The sequence below is a fragment of the Ovis canadensis genome, chromosome 7 (genome assembly GCF_042477335.2).
Source record: "Ovis canadensis isolate MfBH-ARS-UI-01 breed Bighorn chromosome 7, ARS-UI_OviCan_v2, whole genome shotgun sequence".
NCBI lineage: Eukaryota > Metazoa > Chordata > Mammalia > Artiodactyla > Bovidae > Ovis > Ovis canadensis.
Genome location: NC_091251.1, coordinates 102,976,242 through 103,000,895, shown reverse-complemented (window position 1 = coordinate 103,000,895; position 24,654 = coordinate 102,976,242). Strand labels below are relative to the sequence as shown.

The following is a 24,654-nucleotide window of genomic DNA, read 5'->3' as shown; positions in this document are numbered from 1 at the left end:
CTGAGTGACTTCTACTTTGTCTGGTGTGCTTACTACAAAACTGTAAGAGCTGTGCCAGACTAAACACTTGAGACAGGTAATGACTGCTTAGGAATTTACTGGATTCCAGCTAAAATTCTAGCAAAATACCCTCGTCCCCATACTCCTAGAGGCCCTGAGCAGCAGTCCCTCACGTGTTCTCCTTTTCCTTTCAGACAATTCCTCGTCTCTTCAGGAGGATGAAGAGGTAGAGATGGAGGCCATCAGCTGGCAGGCCGGCAGCCCGGCCGTGAACGGGCACCCCACCACGCCAGTGACCTCTGCGCGTTTCCCCAGCTGGGTCACTTTTGATGACAATGAAGTCAGTGGCCCTTTGTCCCCCATCACGTCTCCTCTGAAGCCAGAAACACTGCCTCTCACCTCTGTGATCCCAGACGGACCTTGCAACTCAACAGGGTCATTTAAGAAGCGGGAACGGCCCAGGAGCACTTTGATGAACTTCTCCAAAGTTCAGAAGCTAGACGTGTCCTCCGTAAGCCATCCGCCTGCCGTGCCCGAGGCTCCACCTTGGAGGGCCACCAATCCTTTTCTGAACGAGACGCTACAGGATGTACAGCCCTCCCCCATCAACCCTTTCCGGGCTTTCTTTGAGGAGCAGGAGAGGCGAGCCCAGAACAGTTCTGTGTCCGGTACCCCAGGCAAGAGCCAGAGAGATTCCCTCATCGTCGTCTACCGGGACGCCATCAGTTTTGATGACTCGAGCCGAAACCAGTCACGCTCGGATGCTGTGGAAAAACTCAAGCGGCTCCAAATCGAGGATTCCGACCACTTTGGGGGTGCGACACTCCCTGATGATGACCCAGCCGCCTGGGCTGAACTGGATGCCCACCCGGCAGGCTCCGAGCAGTCCCCGCCCAGGGACGGCTGGCCCATGATGCTTAGGATCCCCGAGAAGAAGAACATCATGTCGTCCAGGCACTGGGGACCCATCTACGTCAAACTGACGGACGGTGGGTACCTGCAGCTCTATTACGAGCAGGGCCTGGAGAGGCCATTCCGTGAGTTCAAGCTGGAGATGTGCCATGAGATTTCCGAACCCCGGCTCCAAAACTACGACGAGAATGGTAGGATCCACAGCTTGCGGATAGACCGCGTCACCTACAAGGAGAAGAAGAAGTACCAGCCTAAACCCGCCGTGGCCCACTTGGCCGAGAGGGAGCAGGTCATCAAGCTGGGCACCACCAACTACGAGGACTTCCTGAGCTTCATCCGTGCGGTTCAGGACCGCCTCATGGAGCTGCCGGTGTTGTCAACGGAGCTGAGCACGGTTGGCCTGAACTACCTGGAAGAGGAAATGACGGTGGATGTCCAAGATGAATTCTCCGGCCTCGTGAGCAAGGGAGACAACCAGATCCTCCAGCACAGTGTCCTGACGCGGATCCACGTGCTGAGCTTCCTCTCGGGCCTGGCTGAGTGCCGGCTGGGCCTCAACGACGTCCTGGTCAAAGGGAACGAGGTGGTGTCCCGCCAGGACATCGTGCCCACCACCACCGCCAAGTGGATCCGGCTCCACGAGTGCCGCTTTCACGGCTGCGTGGATGAGGACGTGTTCCGCGGCTCGCGCGTCATCCTCTTCAACCCTCTAGATGCCTGCCGCTTCGAGCTCATGCGGTTCCGGACAGTGTTCGCCGAGAAGACCTTGCCCTTCACGCTCAGGACGGCGGCGAGCATCCACGGGGCGGAGGTGGAGGTGCAGAGCTGGCTGAGGATGTCGGCGGGCTTCTCCTCCAACTGGGACCCCCTCACCCAGGTCCCCTGCGAGAACGTGATGGTCCGCTACCCCGTGCCCAGCGAGTGGGTGAAAAACTTCCGCAGGGAAAGCGTCCTGGGAGAGAAGTCTCTGAAAGCCAAAGTGAACCGGGGGGCAAGTTTTGGCTCAGCCAGCGTCTCCGGCTCTGAGCCGGTCATGAGAGTCACCCTGGGGACTGCCAAGTACGAGCATGCCTTCAATGCCATCGTGTGGAGGATAAACCGACTGCCTGACAAAAACTCAGGTAGGCAGAGCTCCCTCTTGTTTGAGAGCCGCCACACCGGGGCGAAAGAGCTGGGATCCAAGTGCCGGCTTTCTCTTCCCCTGCGACGTGCTGGTTTTGTGCTATGTGAGGGGAACGGTGATGGGGAGGGTCAGGGGAATGGATGGCCAGGAAGCACAAGTTATTTCAGTGAGGTTAAGTCACAAACCTGCATGACCCGGGTCATTCCATCTTTTAATTCCCCTACCTTCTTCACACTTATTTTGTGAAACGATGCGTTATTCTTCTCAGCGGGGTTGCCAAGCACATTTCTAAGACAGCTTATGAATTTGTCTTCTGACTCAAAGTTTTAGCTGGTGTTGGAAGCTATTTTTTTTTTTCCAGACCCTAGAAGGCTTCTGGGTTTTGAAGAGACGTCTGCATCCTGTTGTTGTTGTTATTCAGTTGCTGGGTCATATTCAGCTCTTTACCATCCCACGGGCTGCTGCATGCCAGGTTTCCCTGCCCGAGTGCAGGTAAAAGGGCCAGGTGATGGCCAGTCTCGTACAGTGTAGGCAGGGAGTTGGATTTATGATTCCAGCAATCCTGTGCAAGGCCCATCAATCAAAATGTCCCAAGTTAAGAGCTGGGATTTAGGCATGGGGAAGGGGCCTCCGGGGGCTTCCCTGGTGGCTCAGGTGGTAAAGAAGTCTGCCTGCAATGCAGGAGACCTGGGTTCAATTCCTGGGTTGGGAAGATCCCCTGGAGGAGGAAATGGCTACTCACTCGAGTATTCTTGCCTGGGAACTCCACGGATGGAGAAGCCTGGCAGATAGTGCATGGGATCGAAAGAATCGTCCACAAGCGACTTAGAGAGAGGGAGAGAGAGAAGGGGCCTCTGATCAGACTGCAGACAGCCAGGACATGAAGGTCCAGAAGGACTGGAACACTGACAAGAAGTAAGGGAAGGAGTGTTTGATCAAAGGAGACAGCTTACCAGCCCTTGCTGGCCTGCGCACAGTGAGCAGGGGTGCTTGTCTGCCTGGGTGAGCCCAAAGGCAATGGCTTTCCTCTTGGGTCTGGTGAGATTTGGTGGAATGACAAAACTAGGGAGTGAGCAAACCAGCTCTAATAGTTTTATTTCTTAGAGTAAGTCTGAGCGATCCCAATGGTAGGCAATAAAAAAGCCCATGGTCCTTTAAACCACCTCTCATCTGTTATAAACAAAAGTGGGTATTTTGGCCAACAACAACAACAACAAATGTTTGGAAACACTGTTGGTTAAACTTTCCCTTATGCAGATATTCTTTATTCTGTTCTCCCTGTTAAATCCTAACAACATAATTAGAGTCTTCATTTCCTGTCTGGAGTGTGGAGTGGCTGTGTTTTACCCTAGCTGCCATATGACATGGAGCCAAGAGGCAATACGATCCAGTCAGCTTCCCCTGGCGGGCCAGGCTGGGGACACACACCAGGGCTTTCTGTGTCCGATGCTGGGTGTAGCGGCGCAGACTGAAGGGACAATTGGGCTTCTGTGTTTGAGGCTGGACTGGCCACCCTGTTACTAAACGGGCAGGATTTTTAAAGCCTTCCTCTAGGCGCCTGCTCATTCACTTCTCTGAGGCCAGCATGGTATCACCTGGCTGACAGCACCGGGAATTCTGTCTTGGCCCATCTGAATTGATGGCCCAGAGAAGAGGCCCTCACATCTCACCTCTCCTGTGGCACAGATGCCCCCTGAGAACAGAACCGAGGTCACAAGGGGGAAATTGCTGTTTAACCTGCTGGAGGGGTGACATCACAAAAAAACAGGGCCTCTGGTTTGTGTTTACTGGGATTTTCAGCTCTGCAATTTAGTAAGCATGGATTCAGGTCACTTTCTTATGGAATAACTGGATTTTCAAGCTGGAAGGGACCTGGGGGATGACTTAGGCAAACCTCTTCCTTCCACAGATAAGAAAATTAAGGACCAGGAGTGACCTGACCCATCACATCCAGGGTCTTTTTTTATTCTCGATAACCCTGCTGCCTCTCGATAGGTCATACAAAACACACACAAACTTGAAGTAACTTCCATTATGAGCACAGGGATTTGCAGTTTCCTCACATACCTCCTTTGCTTCAAAGTTCCTTCTCTCAAATATTGAAAGGTACCACGTGAGGGGCTTTATAAGCAGCAGAGACTGACTGGCTTCTTTCAGCAAAAAGAGAGAGACTGTCGGGAAAATACAGGTGGTCTCAGAGAACTGGAGAATCAAGCAGGCTTCAGAAAGGATAATTCTGGAAGGCAGGAGCCGTGGGAGGTGTCCTCAGGCTGTAGCCGTTGGGACAAACCACCGCAAGCCATTTCCTGTCACTTCCCAAGGCTCAAAGGTCATGACTGACATGACCACCAAGATGACACGCAGTGGGCTGCTGCTGCTGCAACTTCAGTTATGTCTGACTCTGTGCGACCCCATGGACAGCAGCCTGCCAGGCTCCTCTATCCACATACTGAATACTGGAGTGGGTTGCCATTTCCTTCTCCTGAGATGCAGTGCTGGGGAGGAGTATTTCTCAGAGAGAGAGAAGGAAAAAAAAACAAACAAACAAACAAGAAAAAGATTGTTACCAGATTAAAAAGGGAGTAGATACAGGATAGGGAATACATCGTCCTCAAGCAACAGCAACTAGTTTCCTTAAGGCTTCCCAGGGCAGGAAGTATTCAGCAGGCTCAAGGCCAGGTCAATGCAGCCTGTATATCGCATAGGTTATTTCCAGGTTACTGGCACCTTACTTGTGAACGATTGTTAAAATACAGGACATGGCAAGAATATCTGGGGATGTTTCTCACTTAAACCTATCCCCGCCCCCTCCCTCAATTACTGATTTGCTGTGATAGTTGTGTGTTTTTAGAAGTAAAATCCCACCCCCCGCTCCCCCCACCCCCGCAAGAACTTCTTATTCTATTTCTGGCTAACTATATTTCTGTATCAGTTCAGGAAATTGATAGCACCCCATTTCTGGCAACTGGAAATATACAGGATCGGAATTCTAGGCAGACTGCAGGGTCTTACCGTCACTGGTGTTGTGTTCTGAATCCCCTGCCTTCCCCATCCGGGGCTCCACCCGTGAACCAAGAGAGCTGGTGATGATCTATTAGTAACTGTCGCCTTTCTGAGCTCTTCTGTCTCAGTCTAGAGATAGCTTTGAGAAGGGCCTTTGTAAGGCTATTATCTGTCAGAATCCTCACGTCTCTGCAGTGGAAGAGGACTGAACTTCTGCCCGTGTATCCCACTTGCGGTGGCCCTGCAACCCTAGCTCCCGGAGGCAGGATGATCAGACTGAGAGGCAACTACAGCCAGGCTGGCATCCCGGGCCTTGCCAGCACCCCAAGCCTGCAGCCACAGCAGGGCCATCCCAACAAGCCTGCGAAAGGCTAACAAGCCCCGCACTGGATTCCTATTTGGCTCTTGTTGGTGGGGCCCGTCCGGGTTCTCCCTCCCACCCTAATCCTAAGGCCATTTCTGATTCCTAGAAGGCACCCGGAACAAGTTTTGTGCTTTCCTGGGCTGTCTGCCGGGGAACGAAACATTCTGTCCTGCACAGGTAGCTTTCTTTGCGGAATTCCAGTTCTCATTAGACCAGGTAAAGAGAAAACAATTCCAGTAGGGCTCCCCTTCCATGAGAAATAGCAGTCTGAATTTTAATGATAAATTTTCTCAACGTCATTGAATAAAATGACATAATCTGTGAGCTAATTAGTACATTACTGTGTACTAATTAGTTCAGTTCAATTCAGTTGCTCAGTCGTGTCCAGCTCTTTGCGACCCCATGGACTGCAGCACACCAGGCCTCCCTGTCCATTGCCAACTCCTGGAGTTTACTCACACTTATGTCCATTGAGTCAGTGATGCCATCCAACCATCTCATCCTGTCGTCCCCTTCTCCTGCCTTCAATCTTTCCCAGCATCAGGGTCTTTTCCAATGAGTCAATGAATTCAATTTCAATTTAATTCCAATGAATTAAACTATACTGGCTTTCAAAATTGCACTTCCCTATCTGTTGGGTTCCCTAGGTGGATCAGTGGTAAAGAATCTACCTGCCAATGCAGGAGATGCAAGAGACGCAGGTTCGATCCCTGGGTCAGGAAAATCCCCTGGAGTAAGAAATGGCAATCCACTCTAGTGAAAGTGAAAGTTTAAGTCACTCAGTTGTGTTCCAGTTTTTGCGACCCCATGGACTATAGCTCGCCAGGCTCCTCTGTCCATGTGATTCCCCAGGCAAGGATACTGGAGTGGGTTGCCATTCCCTTCTCCAGGCAAGGATACTAGAGTGGGTTGCCATTCCCTTCTCCAGGGGATCTTCCAGACCCAGGGATCAAACCCTGGTCTCCTGTATTGCCGGCAGATTCTTTACTGGCTGAGCCACCTGGGAAACCCACCCGCTCCAGTATTTTTGCCTAAAAAATTGCCTGGACAGAGGAGCCTGGTGGGCTAGAGACAGAGGATTCTGCTGGTCAGTGTCAGACATGGCTGAGCACACAAGCACAACTGTCCACGAGCCCCAGCATCCATTGGTTGATGCTAGAACTCAAGAAAGAATGTTGTTTTCATAGAATTTGCTGTGAATACTCTTTGGTGGGCTGAGAAGAGGAGGTTCAGTTTTGTGGAAAGTTATGATTTTCAGTGTTCCAAGAATATGTAAATAAGGGCAATGAGATAAAACTGTCATTTAGGTTGCTACTGAATTAAGAAACTCCTCTATCTACGTTGTAATGATCTAAGAGCAATATATTGGGAGGAGTCTAGGACATAATTTGGAGTCAGTTAGATATGAATTTTATTTCCAGTTCTACAGTTTAATGGCTGTGACCTCACGCAATTTACTTAAACCTTTCAGAGAAATCTCAGTTTCCTCTTTTATAAAACAGTTATTAATACCCTTATTATTTCATTATTATTTCACTAATATTATTTCATTAATAAGAATGAAATTAGATAATGCTTTTAAGTGTTTAGCACAGTCTCTGGCCTGTAATAAACGTTCAGTAAGTGATGGCTGTATAATGACATCTGTGGTTACACAGTTTAAAAAAAGCTGAATCAATTTATTTTCAAATAATGTGATTTTTACTACTACATGTATCTTAAATTCCTTTCCCAAAAAGCTGCCATCTTTTTCTTAAGTGTTACTTTTTAGAAAGAACCACTGAAATATGTTACATTTGTGAAACAGAGCAAAACAAATACTGCACTCTGTGATGTTTTCCTTGGAGAGCGGATGTGTATGTTCTCACTCTCCAAGATTAAAAAGTCCTGCCCAGACCAATAGAGGAAATTGGAATTGTTTATTTGGGGAAACTCAGATAACGAAGGGCTGTTTCAGTTACATCATGAAGTCAGAGGCACACTGTTTATCCATAGTGAGTTGCTTTGCGGGGGTCCTTAAGGCTTTTTCTCCACCCCAGTCACCCTGCAAACCCTGGTACCGAGGTTTGAGGACTGTGAGGCTGTCACACAGACAAATCGGTTGAGTGTCTGGGAGGTGGACCGCTGGGTCTAGTTTTCTTGGCTCTACCACTTGCTAGCTCTGACCCTGGGCGGTCGAGCTCACCTCCCGAAGCCTTAGTTCCTCATCTGTACACACGTAACAAAGCACAGCCTCAGGGGACGGTTATGAAGCTGCAGTGAGAGAATCTGCAGAGAACACTTTGCTCACGACCTGGCTCACAGTTCTCGGAAAACGTCTCCTGCCGCATCTGACTAGTGGTGCCGGCGACGTGTCCGTGGTGAGGCAGGGAAGTCAGCTCTGGCTCTTCTGCCTCAAATAATCTGGTAACAATCTTCAGATGAAAATCAAACCATAAGTTTGCCTTCCAGATAAGGCAGAACCAGCCACAGATTTACAGAGTTAAATAGCAGTAAGGGCCGATGCCTGGCCTTGTTCAGCTCACCCTTTCCCACCAACCCCCAGCTCCACACTTCATCCTTGAGGAAGAAGCCTGGAGAGAACAAAGGCTTTGGGTGTGGGGTCCTCGCGCTTAGAAGAGCTGCAGGTCAAATCCAGGACTAACAGGCCCTGGCTGTCGGTCTTGTGTTCTCTCGGGCGTTCCGTGGGCATGACTGCATGCTCAGTCGTCTCCGGTTCATTGTGACCCCATGGACTGTAGCCCCCCAGGCTCCTCTGTCCACAGGGTTTCCCAGGCAAGACTGCTGGAGTGGGTTGCCATTTCCTTCTCCAGGGCATCTTCATGGTCCAGGGATGGAACCCGGCTCTCCTGCATTGGCAGATTCTTTACCACTGGGAAAGATGTCTTCCTAGGGAGACATCTGGGAAACCATGCTTGCCTAATGCTTACGTGCAGTTTCTAAGGGCTTTGTTATTTACATATTTCATTCACCTGGAAAACATGCCAAAAGCATTAAAAAAAAAAAAATAAACGGCTATGAAGAAAATTCAATTCAGCTTTCAAAAGAAATTGATGATTTTGCTCCAGGTGGCTGTCTTTGTTGTTTTATTAGGTGCTAAGTGCTGATCTCTTTTATTCCTTTCTGCCAATCTACAATCTCTGTTTCTTGGTATTTGTGCTGTGTTCACGTCGAGCTCTGACCTGAGCAGGCAGAGTAAGCCTCATTTCCCAGGTCACGCGTTTTATTGCTAGGATCCCAGGCTACCGAAATGAGACGGTGTTACGTCCAGAGATCTGAGGCATATACGTGCAGTGTGGTTTCTGCCGAGGCCAGTCCTCTGCTCAGCGCTGGACCCTCTGAAAGGCTGCCAGGCCTCCTTTGTTTGTTACTCAGGCTCTCCTTCCATTTCTTCGCCAAAGAACCCGAACCCTAGAATCTTTGTTTTTCTTTTATAGCTTCTGGTCACCCACACTGTTTCTTCTGCCACCTTGAACTTGGCTCGGACCGGGAAGTGCCTTCCAGATTTGCCAATCACGTGAACGTCGAGTTCAGCATGCCTACAACGTCTGCCTCCAAAGCTGCTGTGAGATCCATCTCTGTGGAAGACAAGACTGACGTCAGGAAGTGGGTCAATTATTCTGCACACTACAACTACAAGGTAGCCTCGGGGGCATCTGGCTAATGCTTCCAAGTCTGTCTATTTTCCCCCAAACGCTCCCTGCTCCCATTCCTTTTAGCAGTGCCCGCCCAGGGTGCAGACGGGCGCTCCGGCCACCGTGGAGGTGGCCCAGCGCGCATAGCTGTGGTTTAGTCTGCTCAGAGCTAAATGAATAATCCTGCTAGTGGGCAACAGAAAGGCTGGAAAGAGAAATAGAGGCTAATGAAAGAGGAGGATATAATGTCTCAGTTGTCACGAACAATGACAAAAGAGTCATGGGGTAAGGGGATTATTATTACTCGTTTATCATATAATTTATGTGCAGGGGAGTGGGCTTGGAAGTGCAGGCAGGCTCAGGAGAATGCTAACTGTAAGCATATATTTCAGCTGCAGATGTTGGTGAAGTGGATCTGAGTGAGGTTAAGACACATCTGACCTGGTCACTGGGCTGTAACAGAGCAATCTCGAAAGCCGAGCAAACCTTTGTAGTAGTAACAGGATCAGGGCTGTAAAGGGGGCTGTGAAGCTGGAGAGTTCGGACATAAAGAGTGATTATATCCTGGGGAATTAAGAGAGATTCAGTAGGAAGAGATGCTAGTGGTAAAGAGCCTGTCTGCTAATGCAAGAGATGTTGAGGTGCAGGTTCCATCCCTGGGTTGGGAAGATCCCCTGGAGGAGGGCAGGGACACCCACTCCAGGATTCTTCCCTGGAGAATCCCTTGGACAGAGGAGCCTGGCTGGCTAAGGTCCATAAAGTTGCAAAGAGTCAGACACAACTGAAGCAACTGAGCACACACACGCAGGAGATTAAATGCCAAAGACGATGGAAAATGGGCAAGGGGGCGGGGGGCACACTGAAGAGGGATTTGGCAAAGCGGTTTAATAATTTTCTATTCATAATAACACCCTTGGATTTATACCATCATTTAATTGTTCTTTAAATATTTCCTTAGTTGTGCAATCCAAAACATTCGACTACCGAAAAGAACAAATACTCCATCTTGTGGCCAGGAAAAAAAACACAAAACTCAGCACTTCAAACATGACCATAGTCAGCTGTTTTGTCTGAATTCTTTCCCTCATTATTATAAATATGGGTATTGAGAGAAGCAGCTTTCATTATGAAGCTCCGTAACTCAAAAGATTCACTGCCTGACATATCAAAAGGCTTCAGATGAGCTATGTCACTCTCAAGACAAGATTAATTGATTAATCCCTTTATAATTAACAGCTATAGTATTCTGCAAAAGATACAGGCAGAACTGTAAATACTATTGGACACTTTTTTTTTTTTGGCTGTGCCGTACGGTAGGTAAGATCTTAGTTCACTGACCAGGGATTGAACCTGTGCCCCTTGGAGTGGAAGTGCAGAGTCCTGACCTTTGGACTACCAGGGAATTCTCTGCAGACTGTTTAAAAGGACAAAGTCATGGAGAGTGTAAACAGCCAACTGCAAAGAAATCCATTCATTTGATAAACCTTTGTGTATGCCTGTATTTTGGGGGTTTAATAGTTAAAAAGGGCCTGCCCTGTCTTACAGAGCCTGTGGTGTAGTGGGGCTGGGCAAGTGTACAGGGTGCAGAGGATATATACACAGGGGGGGCACCTGATTCTACCTGGGGAGTCAAGAATAGCTTTATAGGAGACTTTGAGCAACTGTGCAAGGCAAAGAAGAAGGATTTCCCAGGTGGACTGAGAGGGAGAGGAATTCCAGACCAAGCCAAGGGCATGTGCACATTCAAAGCCATGGTGTATACAGGCCCAGTAGCTTGGTGTGGCTAAACCCCAGAACATTAGCCAAACTATAAGGATGGACTCTCAAAGAACCTAGTGAGGTTTTTCTAAAAGAGAAAAACCTCTTAGTTGTTGGGGTGTTTTCCTGATATTTCTTTCTGATTATTTCTCTCCGATGTCTATTCCTTGACAGGTGGAAATTGAGCAGAAAAAGAGTTTGAAGCTGGACTTGGACGGAGACAACATGGAAAATCCCAAGGAGTGCGGGGTCCAGTGATGAGGCTGTCTTGCAGGGGTTCCTGACCCAAGTGGCACAATAGGATGTCTTCCTGAATAGCTGAAATTCAAGTCAGTACCTAGCGTGGCTCCTCCCTGTGGGGAACAGGGTATGGACCGTCCTGTTTGTAGTTACCTGTATTCTAACAGGAAACCCTAAGATGGCTGCCTGAGAGAGGCTCTGACTATGCTTGAAGCTGTCGGGTCCCCTGGCCTGTGGAGCTTACCGTATAATTAAGCTTCTTCTCCACTCTTGCTTATCTCACGGCTCTTAGGTGTGGCTTGTCGTGAGTGATCATAGTCAGGAAAAGACCCCCCCGGCCCCCTAGTGTTGGTCAATCAATTTCTGGAAAACAGTTTTTTGAGAAGTTAATTAACCAAGACTCCACCTCCATCATTCCCTCTAGAGAAAAAAATGACAAAAGGTACAAAGCCAATTTCTTCTCTGGGTCTGCTAGACCTTTCATAGGTGTCTCCATGCTTCAAATGTTAGCACTATGCAAAGATGTTTCTGAAATGTTTTCTTCCGAGTTCGAGATTGAAACACTTTTTCCATCTTCTAAACTGTCAGTCCCAGGGTTCACCATCCTGAGTCACAATAGACAATGGGGAAAAGGGCACAATAGGATGCTTTTAAATTCCGTAATTAGCCCTGTATTCTGCAAAGAGTGGCTGTTGAAGGGAAAGCAAAATTGAGCTATTTTTCTTCGTTCCAGGGAAAAGGAACGTTCATTTCGAGATAATATTCAATTCAGGAGACAGCTTCAATCTCAGTGATTTTCTAAATTCACACTGAAAAATATATGCCATTTCTGACTCCTGAAATAAATGGATACATACATCTCAGGCATTTGTCAAGGGCATTTTGGGAACTCCATTTTATACCTCATAGACAATAGACAGCTGTGTGTCTCTAACTCAGACTTTGTAGGAAATGTAATTTGAAAAAGATCATTTTAAGAGCTGTTTCAAAATTAAGCTTGTATGAGCTTTTCCTAGAAATTCACACTTTGATAATCACAGTATTCTAATAGATCTGAAAGGCAGAAGACTCTAGGGTAGAGATGGGGGAAGCCATATTTTTCTAATGTTGGGAGCCTTAAATCCTGATCCTGGGATCTAGGACACTCAATATTCTTTCTCTTCATCTGTTCCTGCTCACATTCTGTACTTCCGCATCCCAAAGGGGATACTAGCTCAACAATTTAAAGGCAGCTTTTATTTGCCTTCTTAGTTCTCTGTTGAAGAAGAGAGTAAGGGGGGCAGAAAGTATGCCTATCAGATTTATAGATGACCCAGAAATAGACATATATATATATAGTCTGTTGACTAGTAGATTCAGGATTAATTCATCCCATAAATATTCACTGAATTCTAACTATGTACTGACATTAGGATACAGAAATCATGATAATTTTTGAAATATGTGAACATAAGACTGAAACTAAAAGGATAAAATTGAACAGGCATTAATGAGAGACTCCCATATTCTGAGTTTCTTAAATGAAGTATAGACGAGGGCACCTATGTGTGTACGGATGTGTGTGTTAATGGGAAAGGTGTTAGAAAGTCCTGGTTTCACAGCAGTTTTTGTAGGAATGTTTTCTTAGGGAAATGTGAGTTCAGCTTTGAGTTAGGGGTATCTCACAGCTACACGAACACACTTGGCCTGTGGTTACAGAAATCCAGGGAGCCCTGCCCGTGGCACAGCTCAGTCCACATCTGCATGGGGGATTGGGTTCTGTTCTGGGAACTGCATTTTAAGAGAGACATTAATAAATTACTGCATCCAGAGTCAGGTGGCCAGGACCATGAAGAGTCTGATTATATGTGGAACCGGGCAGTAGTTCCCCCGAAGAACAGAAGATAGTTGCAAAGGGACAAAGAGGGGATGATATAATAGCTACCTTGAAATCTCCATTGAATTATAAAAGGGGAGAGGAACTGGACTCTTCCTGTGTTGCTTCAAAGGGCAAAAAGAGGAGCTTAATAGATGACAAATATTTGCTTCAACACAAGAAAGAACCTTGTAATAGGAGTTATTCTAAAGAGGAATGGACTCAACTAGTAGAATTTCCAGTTGCTATAGATACCCAAGCAAAAGCTAAAATAACCCATCTCTCCTAAATGCCATGAAAGGGACTCTAGGATTGGATGTAGGCAAGATTCTTACCAAGATACTGATGTTTAGTTTCAATAGTAATAGGACTCTAACTCTACTTGATTTTATTTTGTAAGTGGCTTTGCATGCTCTTTGAAAAACAGTGAGTTCCTCTAGAGGTCTTTGTCAAGTGGGGGGACTCCAAGGCATAGTCCTTCCCCCCTTGTGCTAAAAGCTCCTGAGGATTCCTCATAGAAGCATTGAGATGGGTGGAAGAATTGCCAAGGTCAAGCATATTCTAGCACCTTCCTTACCCAAGTTTAGAGCCCATGCACCCTCTCAAGAGCTCTGCTTTACCTGCTAGCATCACATATGTATTGGTGGTTGGACCCTTTTTTCCTATTGGTTAATTCTCATTGCCTTTGTGCTTTACCTGGATTTTTTTTTTTTAAACCAAGGGTTGGAAAACTTCCTTCCATACTATCTACATTCAGCAATCAAATTATCATTCATTTTTGAAAACTTAACACCTTGATTTCATCAGATTTGTTTTTCCTCTGTATTTTAGAAATTGCTTATGGGTAGCATTTAGGGAATTGCAAAATGTAAGACTACTTATTTTTAGACATAGTTTCTATGTAGTTTTGTTAATAGTCTACATAGAAAACACAGCTGGACAAATACCTTTTTGATATGCAGATTGTAAGTTTGCTACCCTGAATTTCTATTTTGTGTGTCTATAGCCACAAATACTCCTTTTCTATGTTATCAATAATGTGAAAATATTAGAAGTGAATTCATTTTACCAGTACACAGCCTGTTACTATTAGAACATAAATTAGATATCCCTTGATATCAAGAGCTGTGCTTTTTTTTTTTTTTTTTGAGGCTGGTGACTTGCTTTATGACTTCATAGTAAAGGAAGATAAGAAATGCTCTCATTATGATATATCAGACAAGAGAATATGAGGTACTTTGGGGGGAGACCATTAACCCCCCTTTGCCACTCTTACTCTTGTGAACATAGTACTAGTTATGTCTTATCAAAATTTTATATTTCACTTAAGTATAATCTGGACAGTTTTTTTTTTTCTATTTTGTCCCCCCCCCCCCCCCCCCCCACCACCACCTGCCCTGACCATCCTGCATTATTGTCAGGGTTCATAACTCTTGAGAACATTATTTTGGAGGCGGGGAGCAGGGCACTGCATGGCTTGCAGAATCTTAATTCCCTGACTAAGGGAAACCTGGGTCACTACATTGAAGGCTCTGAGTTATAACCACTGGACTGCCAGGGAATTCCTGAGAACATTGTTTAATGTAAAATATTTCTTACTTGAAATGAGAGTAATTTCTTTTCAGATCTTATAGATGAAGGCAGGAGCTTCAAAATGTTAGCCGCTCATTTGTGTCTGACTCTTTGTGACCCCTGGCCTGTAGCCCTCCATACTCCTCTGTCCACGGGATTCTCCAGGCAAGAGTATACTGGAGTTCAGTTCAGTCGCTCAGTCATGTCTGACTCTTTGAGACTCAATGAATTGCAGCACGCCAGGCCTCCTTGTCCATCACCAACTCCCGGAGTTCACTCAAACTCATATCCATCGAGTCGGTGATGCCTCTCATCCCCTTCTCCTGCCCCTAATCCCTCCCAGCATCAGGGTCTTTTCCAATGAGTCAGCTCTTGCATGAGGTGTCCAAAGTACTGGAGTTTCAGCTTTAGCATCAGTAGGTCCCTAGAAATTTACATTCCCAAGAAATGTGACTCATGGAGGCAAGAAATGTATCTTATTCTTTCTACTACCTAGCACCAACTTGGAATATAATAAATTTCAGCTACCTTAAGTCCATGCTGATAGGTCAAACATATTCATGTAATAAAGAACAATGATTAGGTATTCAGTAAATGTTTGCTGAATGAATACTAACTAACCCTTCTTTATCATCAAACACTTAGCCTTAAGTATACAAGCATGCTTTCATTTCCTGGAGCACTTAAGTAATTTCTTTTCTTGCCTCCACTGTCAACTAATAACTGTCCACACTTACACACTTAATATGCAGCTGAATTTAAATTACAGGGAACCTATTCATATTGAAAAACATTTTTGTGCCCAAAGATAACAGCAGCACAGATGCTGTCAATAGTCTGGATTACTGATTCAGTTTTGTTCTTGCAAGTCAGAGAGCTCTGTGAGCCCGAGTCTTGTCTGTTCGAATGGTCAGTGGGAGAAGGAAGCATTTACTAGAATCGGGCATTCTTGTGTGCTAGGTCTTTTGTTTTCCCTAACAGTGACCACTCACCAGTGTCACTGTGTATTTATTTTGTTGTCATAGTAAGGAGGAGGCCTGAGATAGTAAGGAGGCCTGAGATAGTAAGCTGAAACTTGTCAAGTAACATCAGGATTTCAGAACTGCTTTCAATCTTGTAAGTTTCATGGTGGTGGGAAAACAGAATGATCCAAATTTTTTCCTCCAACTCTTGAAAATATTAAGTTGATGTGAATAGGAAGTACTGCCATCTAGCCTACTTTTTAAAAATTTTCTCAGCTGGAGAATGGTAACTTTAACTCTTCTATGAATGATGATTGTAAGTTAATTCTGGCATATCTAGAGTTTAGGTCATGTTAAAAATGCAACAGGAACTTCAAACAAAACTGGCTAAAAAACTAAATCCATAAAAAATATCATCCAATAAAGGAATTATCTCTTAACATTTCACTAATAAGTGTCATCCGAACCGTGATAGCTCTTATGAAATTAGTCATAGCCTTCTCACCAACTTCTAAACATGTTTTCTAAATATGACCAATCTTTAAGTGCCAATTCCCTACAAGTCACCATTTCTTCATTTCTTAATTATATTCTTTGTAAATGAAACTTGCTTTCGACAGTGTGGCTCATATTTATGTATTTAAGGAATTAAAAGTGAAAGAGATGTATAAGGCACTCAACAATGTAGGGAATAAATGTGTGTATCAGTAGTATTCTGATTCACTGAACCAGGAAAATGGAATTTTTACATTTCTACTACTGTGCCTTAGCAAGTCTGATTAAGAGTCTAGTTCTTTTAACAACTGGAAAGAAAAAAGTAACTCTGAATTTGTAATATTCCAGGCCTGTAAAGGCAGAAAATATCTATAGTAATGTGTTTGGTAGTGCCTGGAGAGACGCAAATAATAATGGCATTTAATGAAAAGTTATAAAAGAACAGAATCAAAAAATATAAAGTACGGAGAAATGACAAACAGAGCACTGGCCACCAAACCTCAAAATCCATGAACAAGAGGTCATCCCTTAAATGTCAGGAGCTCCAGGAATACTAAGTTTGCCTGGCAGGGATAAACGATAGAGTTAATTGAGTTCAACAAGTATGTGGTCAAGGTTCTGTTTCAGCAGCCAGCTCTGTAATGGTAGCTAAGGAAACGCAAGGACACTGGACAGCTGATGTAAAGAGAACCGGAGTTTCTAGGAATCTTTAAAGGACACAGTCATAGAGAAAATCATCATGGTAAGTCATCATGTTTTTCCAATTGGGTTTCAGAACCTCAGCTAAAAAAGTGAAGACTCTGGACTAATTGTTCCCTCAGGTCCTTTCCAGCTCCATTCGCATAAACTATGCTCTGGTGCCACTGCTAGTCATACTCCATGTCAATAGGACTCTTCATACAGTCTTGAGAAGCAAGAAGTTTAAGATGTGAATTCTGGGGAAAGCAGCCGGCCCATCTTTCCCCTTTTTGTGTCTCTATCATTGACCATCTGCCCAGACGATCCTGCAACCCTCTATTTAGTAGCTGCCTTCAAAACACAGAGAAACACAGTGGATCGTGATCTCACTGGTGCCGGGCTCTGGAAGTTCCCCTAGCATCGTCCAGCACAACAGTGGGGTGAAGAGGACTTCACAGGATTTGGATACTACCCGAAACAGAAGTAGGTCTAACCCTCCAAGATACGGAAGGGCCATGGCTGACCAACAATTTATAAATATGTCCTTTTATATTAAAGACTTCAGAAATCGAAGGAAGAAAAAATAGGAAAGATTCTGGGGATATCTGTCACATAGTCATGGCAAAACCAGACTAGAGAAAGGGCTGGTCCTCCCTATCTGATCTTTTAGTAACAGGAAAACGTAACTATTAATTTTTTAAAAACCACATACAAGCTACAAAGTAGCATCTCCTTCGTGGTGTGTGTTAGTATGATTTTGTTTCTAGTTGGTCAGATGTAATGGCTTGATTCCAGCCAGCCAGAGGAAGAAAGTCCAGCCTCCTCTTCCTTCTGGTCCCGTCTTCCGTCTTCTGCCTCAGATCAAGCCCTCAGCGCTGGCTGCAGACTCCCTCTAGCCACACTGTGACTGAAGCCTTAAGCACTGCGGTCTTGCCTCCGTGTGCTTCAGGGTCAGTGCCCGCATATGGTTCCCAAGGGGAGCAGCTGTGGGAAAGCAGATGTCCACTCAGGTCCTGACAGCAAGCAGTTAGTTGGACCAGAGCATCTAAGGGTTTTGAAGTACTGGGGTAGCAGAGGGAAGAATATGAACAGCTCTCACTCTGAGTCAGCATTCATTTAACCTTTGTGCCAGGCTGCCAACAGAACCTAGAGAAAGTTTACCGTATTCAGGAAATGAAACAACCAGTGTTTTAAGCCTGGAAATGATAAAAGAGCACCCCCTCCTCACTCTCCACTTGTGATGCTCATCATGAATTTCAATATGTCAGGATGGAGGGACCCAGGGTCCTAGTGAACGATTCAGCTGGTCCAAGGCTTGGGTTTTCCTTTCTTCATCATCCATCCTCATTAAGTGTTGTGATTTATTTTATGTAAAAAGTTTACTTAAAAAAATATGTGCCTATGTAATAAAGTCTACACACTGGCTAACTCTATAGAGGTGAGGTTTTGTTTTCAATTGTTCTGCTGATTATCATCTGTATCCCCCTTTTTGAGCTATGAAAAAGACCTACTAATAAAAACTTTTAAACAAAATCTGTCATGATACAAGATTTAATTTGATCAATCAAGCATAATAAAAAATGCTTATTATTAAGAAGACTCATCACCCAGTTAATACAGTGAGTGATCATAAGTTGACAAGTTACCAGGTGATTTGTATCCTAGGTTAAGTTTATCATGAATATACTTCAGTGAATTCAAGATATATCTTCTGCATTCCTACTTTGTGCCCAATTCTGTAAGAAAACAAACAGTTCTTACAGGGACTTTTGGCAGTAAGAAAATACATATACAAATAAGTGAGAAATATAAAAGAGCATATAATCAAATAACACACTTTATTTATATTATGTTCCTGGCATATTTTTAGCACTCAACAAATAACTGTTTAATTCACTGATGAGTCCAAATGACTAATGTCAACATAAATGCAGGAAAAAAAAAAAAAACCATTATGGACTAAAATACTTGGGAGGTTTTCATAAGAAAGATGGCTTTTCAGTGAGGCCTAGAGGTGGGGATAAAATTGAATTCAGTGGCAAGAGAACAGGAGGTTAGTGTTGGGAAGAAGCAAATGTAAATATAGTTGGATTAAGAGATAAGCCTCACCTGGGTCAGGGGTTCATGCACATCAAGAGGTAAGAGTGACAGAGGGGCCAAGCTGTGGGAGAGCTGGGCTCCAGCTTGAGGTTGGACTCGGTCTCATAAATGCCGTGGAGCCACTTGAGAATCTTGCCAAGAAAGCTTTATTCTGGAATGACTAATCTGTCTGCAACGTGCAGGTTGGTCTAGGGGAAAGATTGAAGGCAAGGAAAATAAAGGGTGTTTTGTGTGTGTGTGTGTGTGTGTGTGTGTAAACAAGAAAGAGAGATGTGTGTTTTGTTTAGTTCAAACAGACCATAGACGTCTTATTGCAAAATACAGTTATCCACAAGGGAAGAACTCAGGCCAATTCAGTGGTTCCTACTATTGAGAAAACTCTATCCTGAACAGAACACACAGAATTTCATAGCCTAGTCAGTGCAAAATTAATTTATATTAGTAATTTATCAGGTATACAGTAGGATGAAAAGCCAAATAAGAGCGTAAGCTTTTCTTAGATTGTGGATATTCCCCTCCTTCCCCCTATTCTTCCCTTCCTATCTGCCCAGAGTCCTCTTGAACAAATTTTGAGACCTAACTGTCTGGTTCCTATGCTGTCACAAGGTTTTAGCTTTCTAAAATCCCCCTTTCTTTTAATATCCAAGTGGAGCAACTACTCGAGTAACTGCTTGGGGCCAAGTATGCTTCCTGGGGTTCCTTAGGATTGTGGGGAGGAAGGGCTGGGAATGAGAGGAAGTGAAGATGAGGATTAAATGTCTTCTGTGTCACCTGTCAGCTCTCACTCTAAACTCCTCTCAGCTCCTCTTTTATCACTTCCGACTATGCTCTGTGTTCCTCCACGCTGGGCACTTTCCATCTCCCTAGACATAATAATATGACCTAACACTTAGGTAGTGCTCATACTCTGGTGACACCACCTGTACCAAGTATTTTAGATCTTATTTAATGAAGGCAGCCCCCTCTCTCCATTTGTCAAGGCACTAATAATTCAAGGCTGGTGGTACAACCGATGCTTACTTTAGTAAAGAACCTAAAACAAAGTATCACATATCCCTGTTTCTAAAGTTCATTGCCAATACCGCACAGAGGGAATTCTTATTAAAGATCTTTCTCACTTAGCTCTAGCTTGAGTAAAGGCACCAATTTCTCAAGTCCCTAGACTTACTGTTTCACTGCCAAGGGAGAACTGAAAACTCTTTCTAAAAATCCCATCTTAAGTGGGAATTAAGTTTTGAAGTTTCAACACTCTTGAAAATCACTTAAATTGTCTATAAAATAGACTAGGGTGTCAGTCTTCTTTAATGAAAGTCACCCTATGACTTTCAGTTTTTCAACTTCTTCACTGAGGATACCACTAGAATCATCACCACCCAAAATCCCAGCCCCCTGAAAAGTGCTTTCCAGTTCATGGTCAATGTGGAGAAATCATTAAAATGAGTCACACAATTATTCCCTGAGTTTAGCAATGTGAATTGACTGTTTCAGGCTTGACAGCATCTTTTATCTGCCTCACAGATCCACTGAGTGGAATGGCAGACCAAATAACTTGAACAGAAGTATATCCGTTATACTTCACTTTATTACACAAGGCAAATTTTAGTTCCACTCCATCACATCCTGTTATGGACCCAAGAAAAGATGCTGAAGTATCTTTCCATACCAAAGAGAATTACGTGTTAGATCTCCTAAAAAAGAACTTATTCACGATTTTTATTTAGAGGTCTCAAAATTACAGATAATATTTTTCAGTAGGAGTTAAAACCAAAATACAGGTACTATTCCCAAACACAGTCTAGGTCTCAACAGAAAAGAATGGGATAAAATCTATTCTCTACCTGTCAAGAGCAGACCCAGGGGTCAAGACTTCTCTTAGCTCCCTCTGCTCTCCTCCCCTCTCTTCTTTTCACCAATAGGCATAAAGTTCCAGAGGCCTAGACTAATCTGCTGACAGTAGCAGAGAAAAGGATATATATAACTCAGAAACTGGGACAGTCTCCAGTTATTTCTTCCCACACTGAACTCTTTTTGAACAAGCCCCTATTGTACATCTCTTCTACTGCCTTTAATGCTTATCTGCTGCCTTTTAACATTTTATATTTATTGGCTTTATCCTCCTCATTAAAAAGCAACAGCTATTATTGCTTTCTCAGAATATGGCCAAAGTGCACCAAAAGCAAAATGAGTCAGCAAGTATAATCAACATGCAACTGAATATGACTAAAATTCATTCTGTATTTTAGTTAAGACTTTCTTGAAGTCAACTCCTTTCCATTTCTGAGCCTCTGCAGTCTGGAAAATCTACTGCTGCTTTTCTTTATGCACCTCAGAGGTTTACTGCTGTTAGAAATGCTACAAGAATGCTGAATTCTCCCAATTTGCTAGGCAGTACAAAACTTATCCCTCAATTTTACTCTCTTAATAATATCTAATAAGGGGATGACAACTGCAAAAAGAAACGCTCAGTGCGAGGGATACAAATATTTGGTGACCAGACTGAATGTTGGGGCAAAGGAGAATCGACAATTTAGACCTATTGAACCTGGGTATGTTTATCCTTCAAGCTTTGCCAGTAGCCTATCAGAAACCTAATATTTAAAAAACAAAAACAAAAGAACTTGCTGTTTCTTTTGCTACCAAACTAACAAGTATATACTAATATATTCTCTCCTGAGACTTTAAAATTATGAACTTAAAGAATACCGAAGACAAAGCAGGACAGACAGGACGCTGCAAAGGTTTCGAGGAGAGTGCAGCTGTTGGTTTGCGGCAAGCAAAACAGAGGCCTGCACAGGTGGTCCGGGCCATCACCCTGTGCTGCCCTCAGGCCTGTGTCCGCTGCTGCAGGCGGGGGCTGAGCGCTGAAACTCAGGCTTCAGAGGCCGCACCTGGGGAGAGGACTCGTGTTGGTGGTATGGAGACAGCCTGCAGCGACTGGAGCGTGGTATAGGCCACAACCAGGGGTGTATGTGAAAGTCTAGGCCCACCACAGACATCCGGTTCAGGAAGGGGGAGTGGAAGGATGTGTGTTCTCCTGCGAGAGCACCAAAATTGCAACTAGCTGTTGAACAGCCATGAACAGGAGGCCACTGGAACCCACCAAAAAAAAGGTACCCCACGTCCAGAGATAACGAAGAAGATGCAGCAAGACGGTAGGAGGGACGCAATCACAATAAAATCAAATCCCATACCTGCTGGGTGGGTGACCCACAGACTGGAGAATAGTAATACCCAAAGAAGTTCTCACACTGTTGTGAAGGTTCTGAACCCCACGTCAGGATTCCCAGCCTGGGGGATCCAACAAAGGGACTGGGAATTCCCAGGGAATCTGGCCTTAAGGGCCAGTGGGATTTGATGATAGGTCTTCCAGAGGAGTAGGGGAGACAGAGACTCCAGTCATAGAGGGCACAAACAAAATTTTGTGTGCACCAAGACCCAGAGGAGAGGAGCAGTGACCACACAGGAGACTGAACCAAAACTACCTGCTGGTGTTGGGGGCCTCCTGTGGACGTGTGGGTTGGCAGGGGCTCACCACAGGGATGGGGCACTGGAAGGCTCCCTTGGCATAAACCCTCTTGGAGGTCACCATCAACCCTACCATAGAGCTTGTAGTCACAGACTTTATTTTTTGGGGCTCCAAAATCACTGCCATGAAATTAAAAGACGTTTGTTCCTTGGAAGAAAAGTTATGACCAACCTAGACAGCATGTTATAAAGCAGAGACATTACTTTGCCAACAAAGGTCCGTCTACTGAGAGCTATGGTTTTTCCAGTGGTCATGTATGGATGTGAGAGTTGGACCGTAAAGAAGGCTGAGGTCTGAAGAATTGATGCTTTTGAACTGTGGTGCTAGAGAAGACTCTTGAGAGTCCCTTGGACTGCAAGGAGATCCAACCAGTCCATCCTAAAGGAAATCAGTTCTGAATATTTATTGGAAGGGCTGATGCTGAAGCTGAAACTCCAGTACTTTGGCCACCTGATGTGAAGAGCTGACTCATTAGAAAACACCCTGATGCTGGGAAAGATTGAAGGCAGGAGGAGAAGGGGACACCAGAGGATGAGATGGTTGGATGGCATCACCAACTCAATGGACATGGGTTTGAGTAATCTCTGGGAAGTAGTGATGGACATGGAAGCCTAGCATGCTGCAGTCCATGGGGTCACAAAGAGTCAGACACAACTGAGTGACTGAACAACAAGAGCCCAAAGACCCCAGGGATGGGTCACCTCAGGCTAAACAACTACCAGGGAGGGAGTGCAACCCCACCCATCAGCAGACAATTGGATTAAAGCTTTACTGAGCAAGGCCCTAAACACCAGAACAAGACCCAGTTTTTCCCATGGCCAATCCCTCCCATCAAGAAGCTTGCAATCTACAGTCAGTGTGATTCCTATCAAATCACCAATGGGATTTTTCACAGAACTAGAATGAAAAATTTCACGGTTCATATGGAAACACTAAAGACCCTGACTAGGGAAAGCAGTCTTGTGAAAGAAGAATGGAGCTGGAGGAATCAACCTTCCTGACTTCAGACTATATTACTAAGCTACAGTCATCAAGACAGTATGGAACTGACACCAAAACAGAAATATAGATCAATGGAACAAGATAGAGAGCCAGAAATAAACCCACACACCTGTGGGTACCTTATTATCAACAAAGGAGGCAAGAATATACTCTGCAATAAGTGCTGCTGGGAAAACTGGACAGCTATTTGTAAAAGAATGAAATTAGAACACTTCGGAACACCATACACAAAGATAAACTCAAAATGGATTAAAGACCTAAATATAAGACCAGAAACTATAAAACTCTTAGAGGAAAACACAAGCAGAACACTCAATGACATAAATCAAGGTCCTCTATGACCCACCTCCTAGAGTAATGGAAATAAAAGAAAACAAGTTGGACCTAATTAAACTTAAGTCTTTTGCACAACAAAGAAAACTATAAACAAGGTGAAAAGACAACCTTCAGAATGGGAGAAAATAATAGCAAATGAAAAAATTGACAAAGGATTAATTTCCAAAATATACAAACAACTCATACAAGTTAATACCAGAAAAAGAACCCAATTAAAAAGTGAGGAAAAGACCTAAACAGACATTTCTGCAAAGAAGACAGACAGATGGCTAACAAACACATGATAAGATGCTCAACATTGCTCATTATTAGAGAAATGCAAATCAAAACTACAACAAGATATCACCTCACACCTGTGAGAGTGGCCATCACCAAAAAGTCTACAAACAATAAATGCTGGAGATGGTGTGGAGAGAAGGGAATGCTCTTGCACTGTTGGTGGGAATGTAAATTGATATAGCCACTATGGAAGATGGCATGGAGACTCCTCAAAAACCTAGGAATAAAACCACCAATGACCCAGAAATCCCACGACTAGAGATGTACTCTGAGGAAACCAACATTGAAAAAGACACATGTATCTCAATGTTCACTGAAGCACTATTTACAATAGCTAGAACATGGAGGCAATCTAGAAGTTCATTGACAGTGGAATATTACTCAGTCTTAAAAAGGAATGCATTTGAGTCAGTTCTAATGAGGTGGATGAACCTACAGCCGATTACACAAAATAAAGTAAGTCAGAAAGAGAAAGATAATATCACATACTAGCATATATATGTGGAATCTAGAAAGATGGTACTGATGAATTTATTTACACGGAAGCAATGGGAAAACAGACATAGAGAACAGACTTATGGACACAGTGACGGGGAAGAAGGAGAGGGTGAAATGTATGGAGAGAGTAACATGGAAACTTACATTACCACATGTAAAATAGATAGCCATTGGGAATGTGCTGTATGACTAAGGAAACTCAAACAGGGGCTCCGTTAACAACCTAGATGGATGGGAAGGGGAAGGAGATGGGAGGGAGGTTCAAGAGGGGACATATGTATAACTATGGCAGATTCATGTTGATATTTGGCAGAAA

At 44.5% G+C, this 24,654-nt stretch overlaps 1 protein-coding gene and 1 long non-coding RNA gene across 4 annotated transcripts in view; one reads left to right on the top strand and one right to left on the bottom strand.

Moving 5' to 3' along the window:
* The window catches only part of STON2 (stonin 2), a 174,082-nt gene extending 158,047 nt beyond the window's left edge, over nucleotides 1-16,035 (top strand). For all 3 annotated transcript variants that reach the window (XM_069595225.1, XM_069595224.1, XM_069595223.1), the window contains 3 exons: nucleotides 195-2,033; nucleotides 8,840-9,042; nucleotides 10,970-16,035. In XM_069595225.1, coding sequence (XP_069451326.1) covers nucleotides 195-2,033; nucleotides 8,840-9,042; nucleotides 10,970-11,053 — 2,126 coding nt within the window. In that variant the 3' untranslated portion in view covers nucleotides 11,054-16,035. The remainder of the gene's footprint in view (nucleotides 1-194; nucleotides 2,034-8,839; nucleotides 9,043-10,969) is intronic.
* The window catches only part of LOC138443223 (uncharacterized), a 44,976-nt gene continuing 27,624 nt past the window's right edge, over nucleotides 7,303-24,654 (bottom strand). Inside the window, exon 4 of the long non-coding RNA XR_011258032.1 lies at nucleotides 7,303-8,980. This is a non-coding gene — a long non-coding RNA (uncharacterized lncRNA). The remainder of the gene's footprint in view (nucleotides 8,981-24,654) is intronic.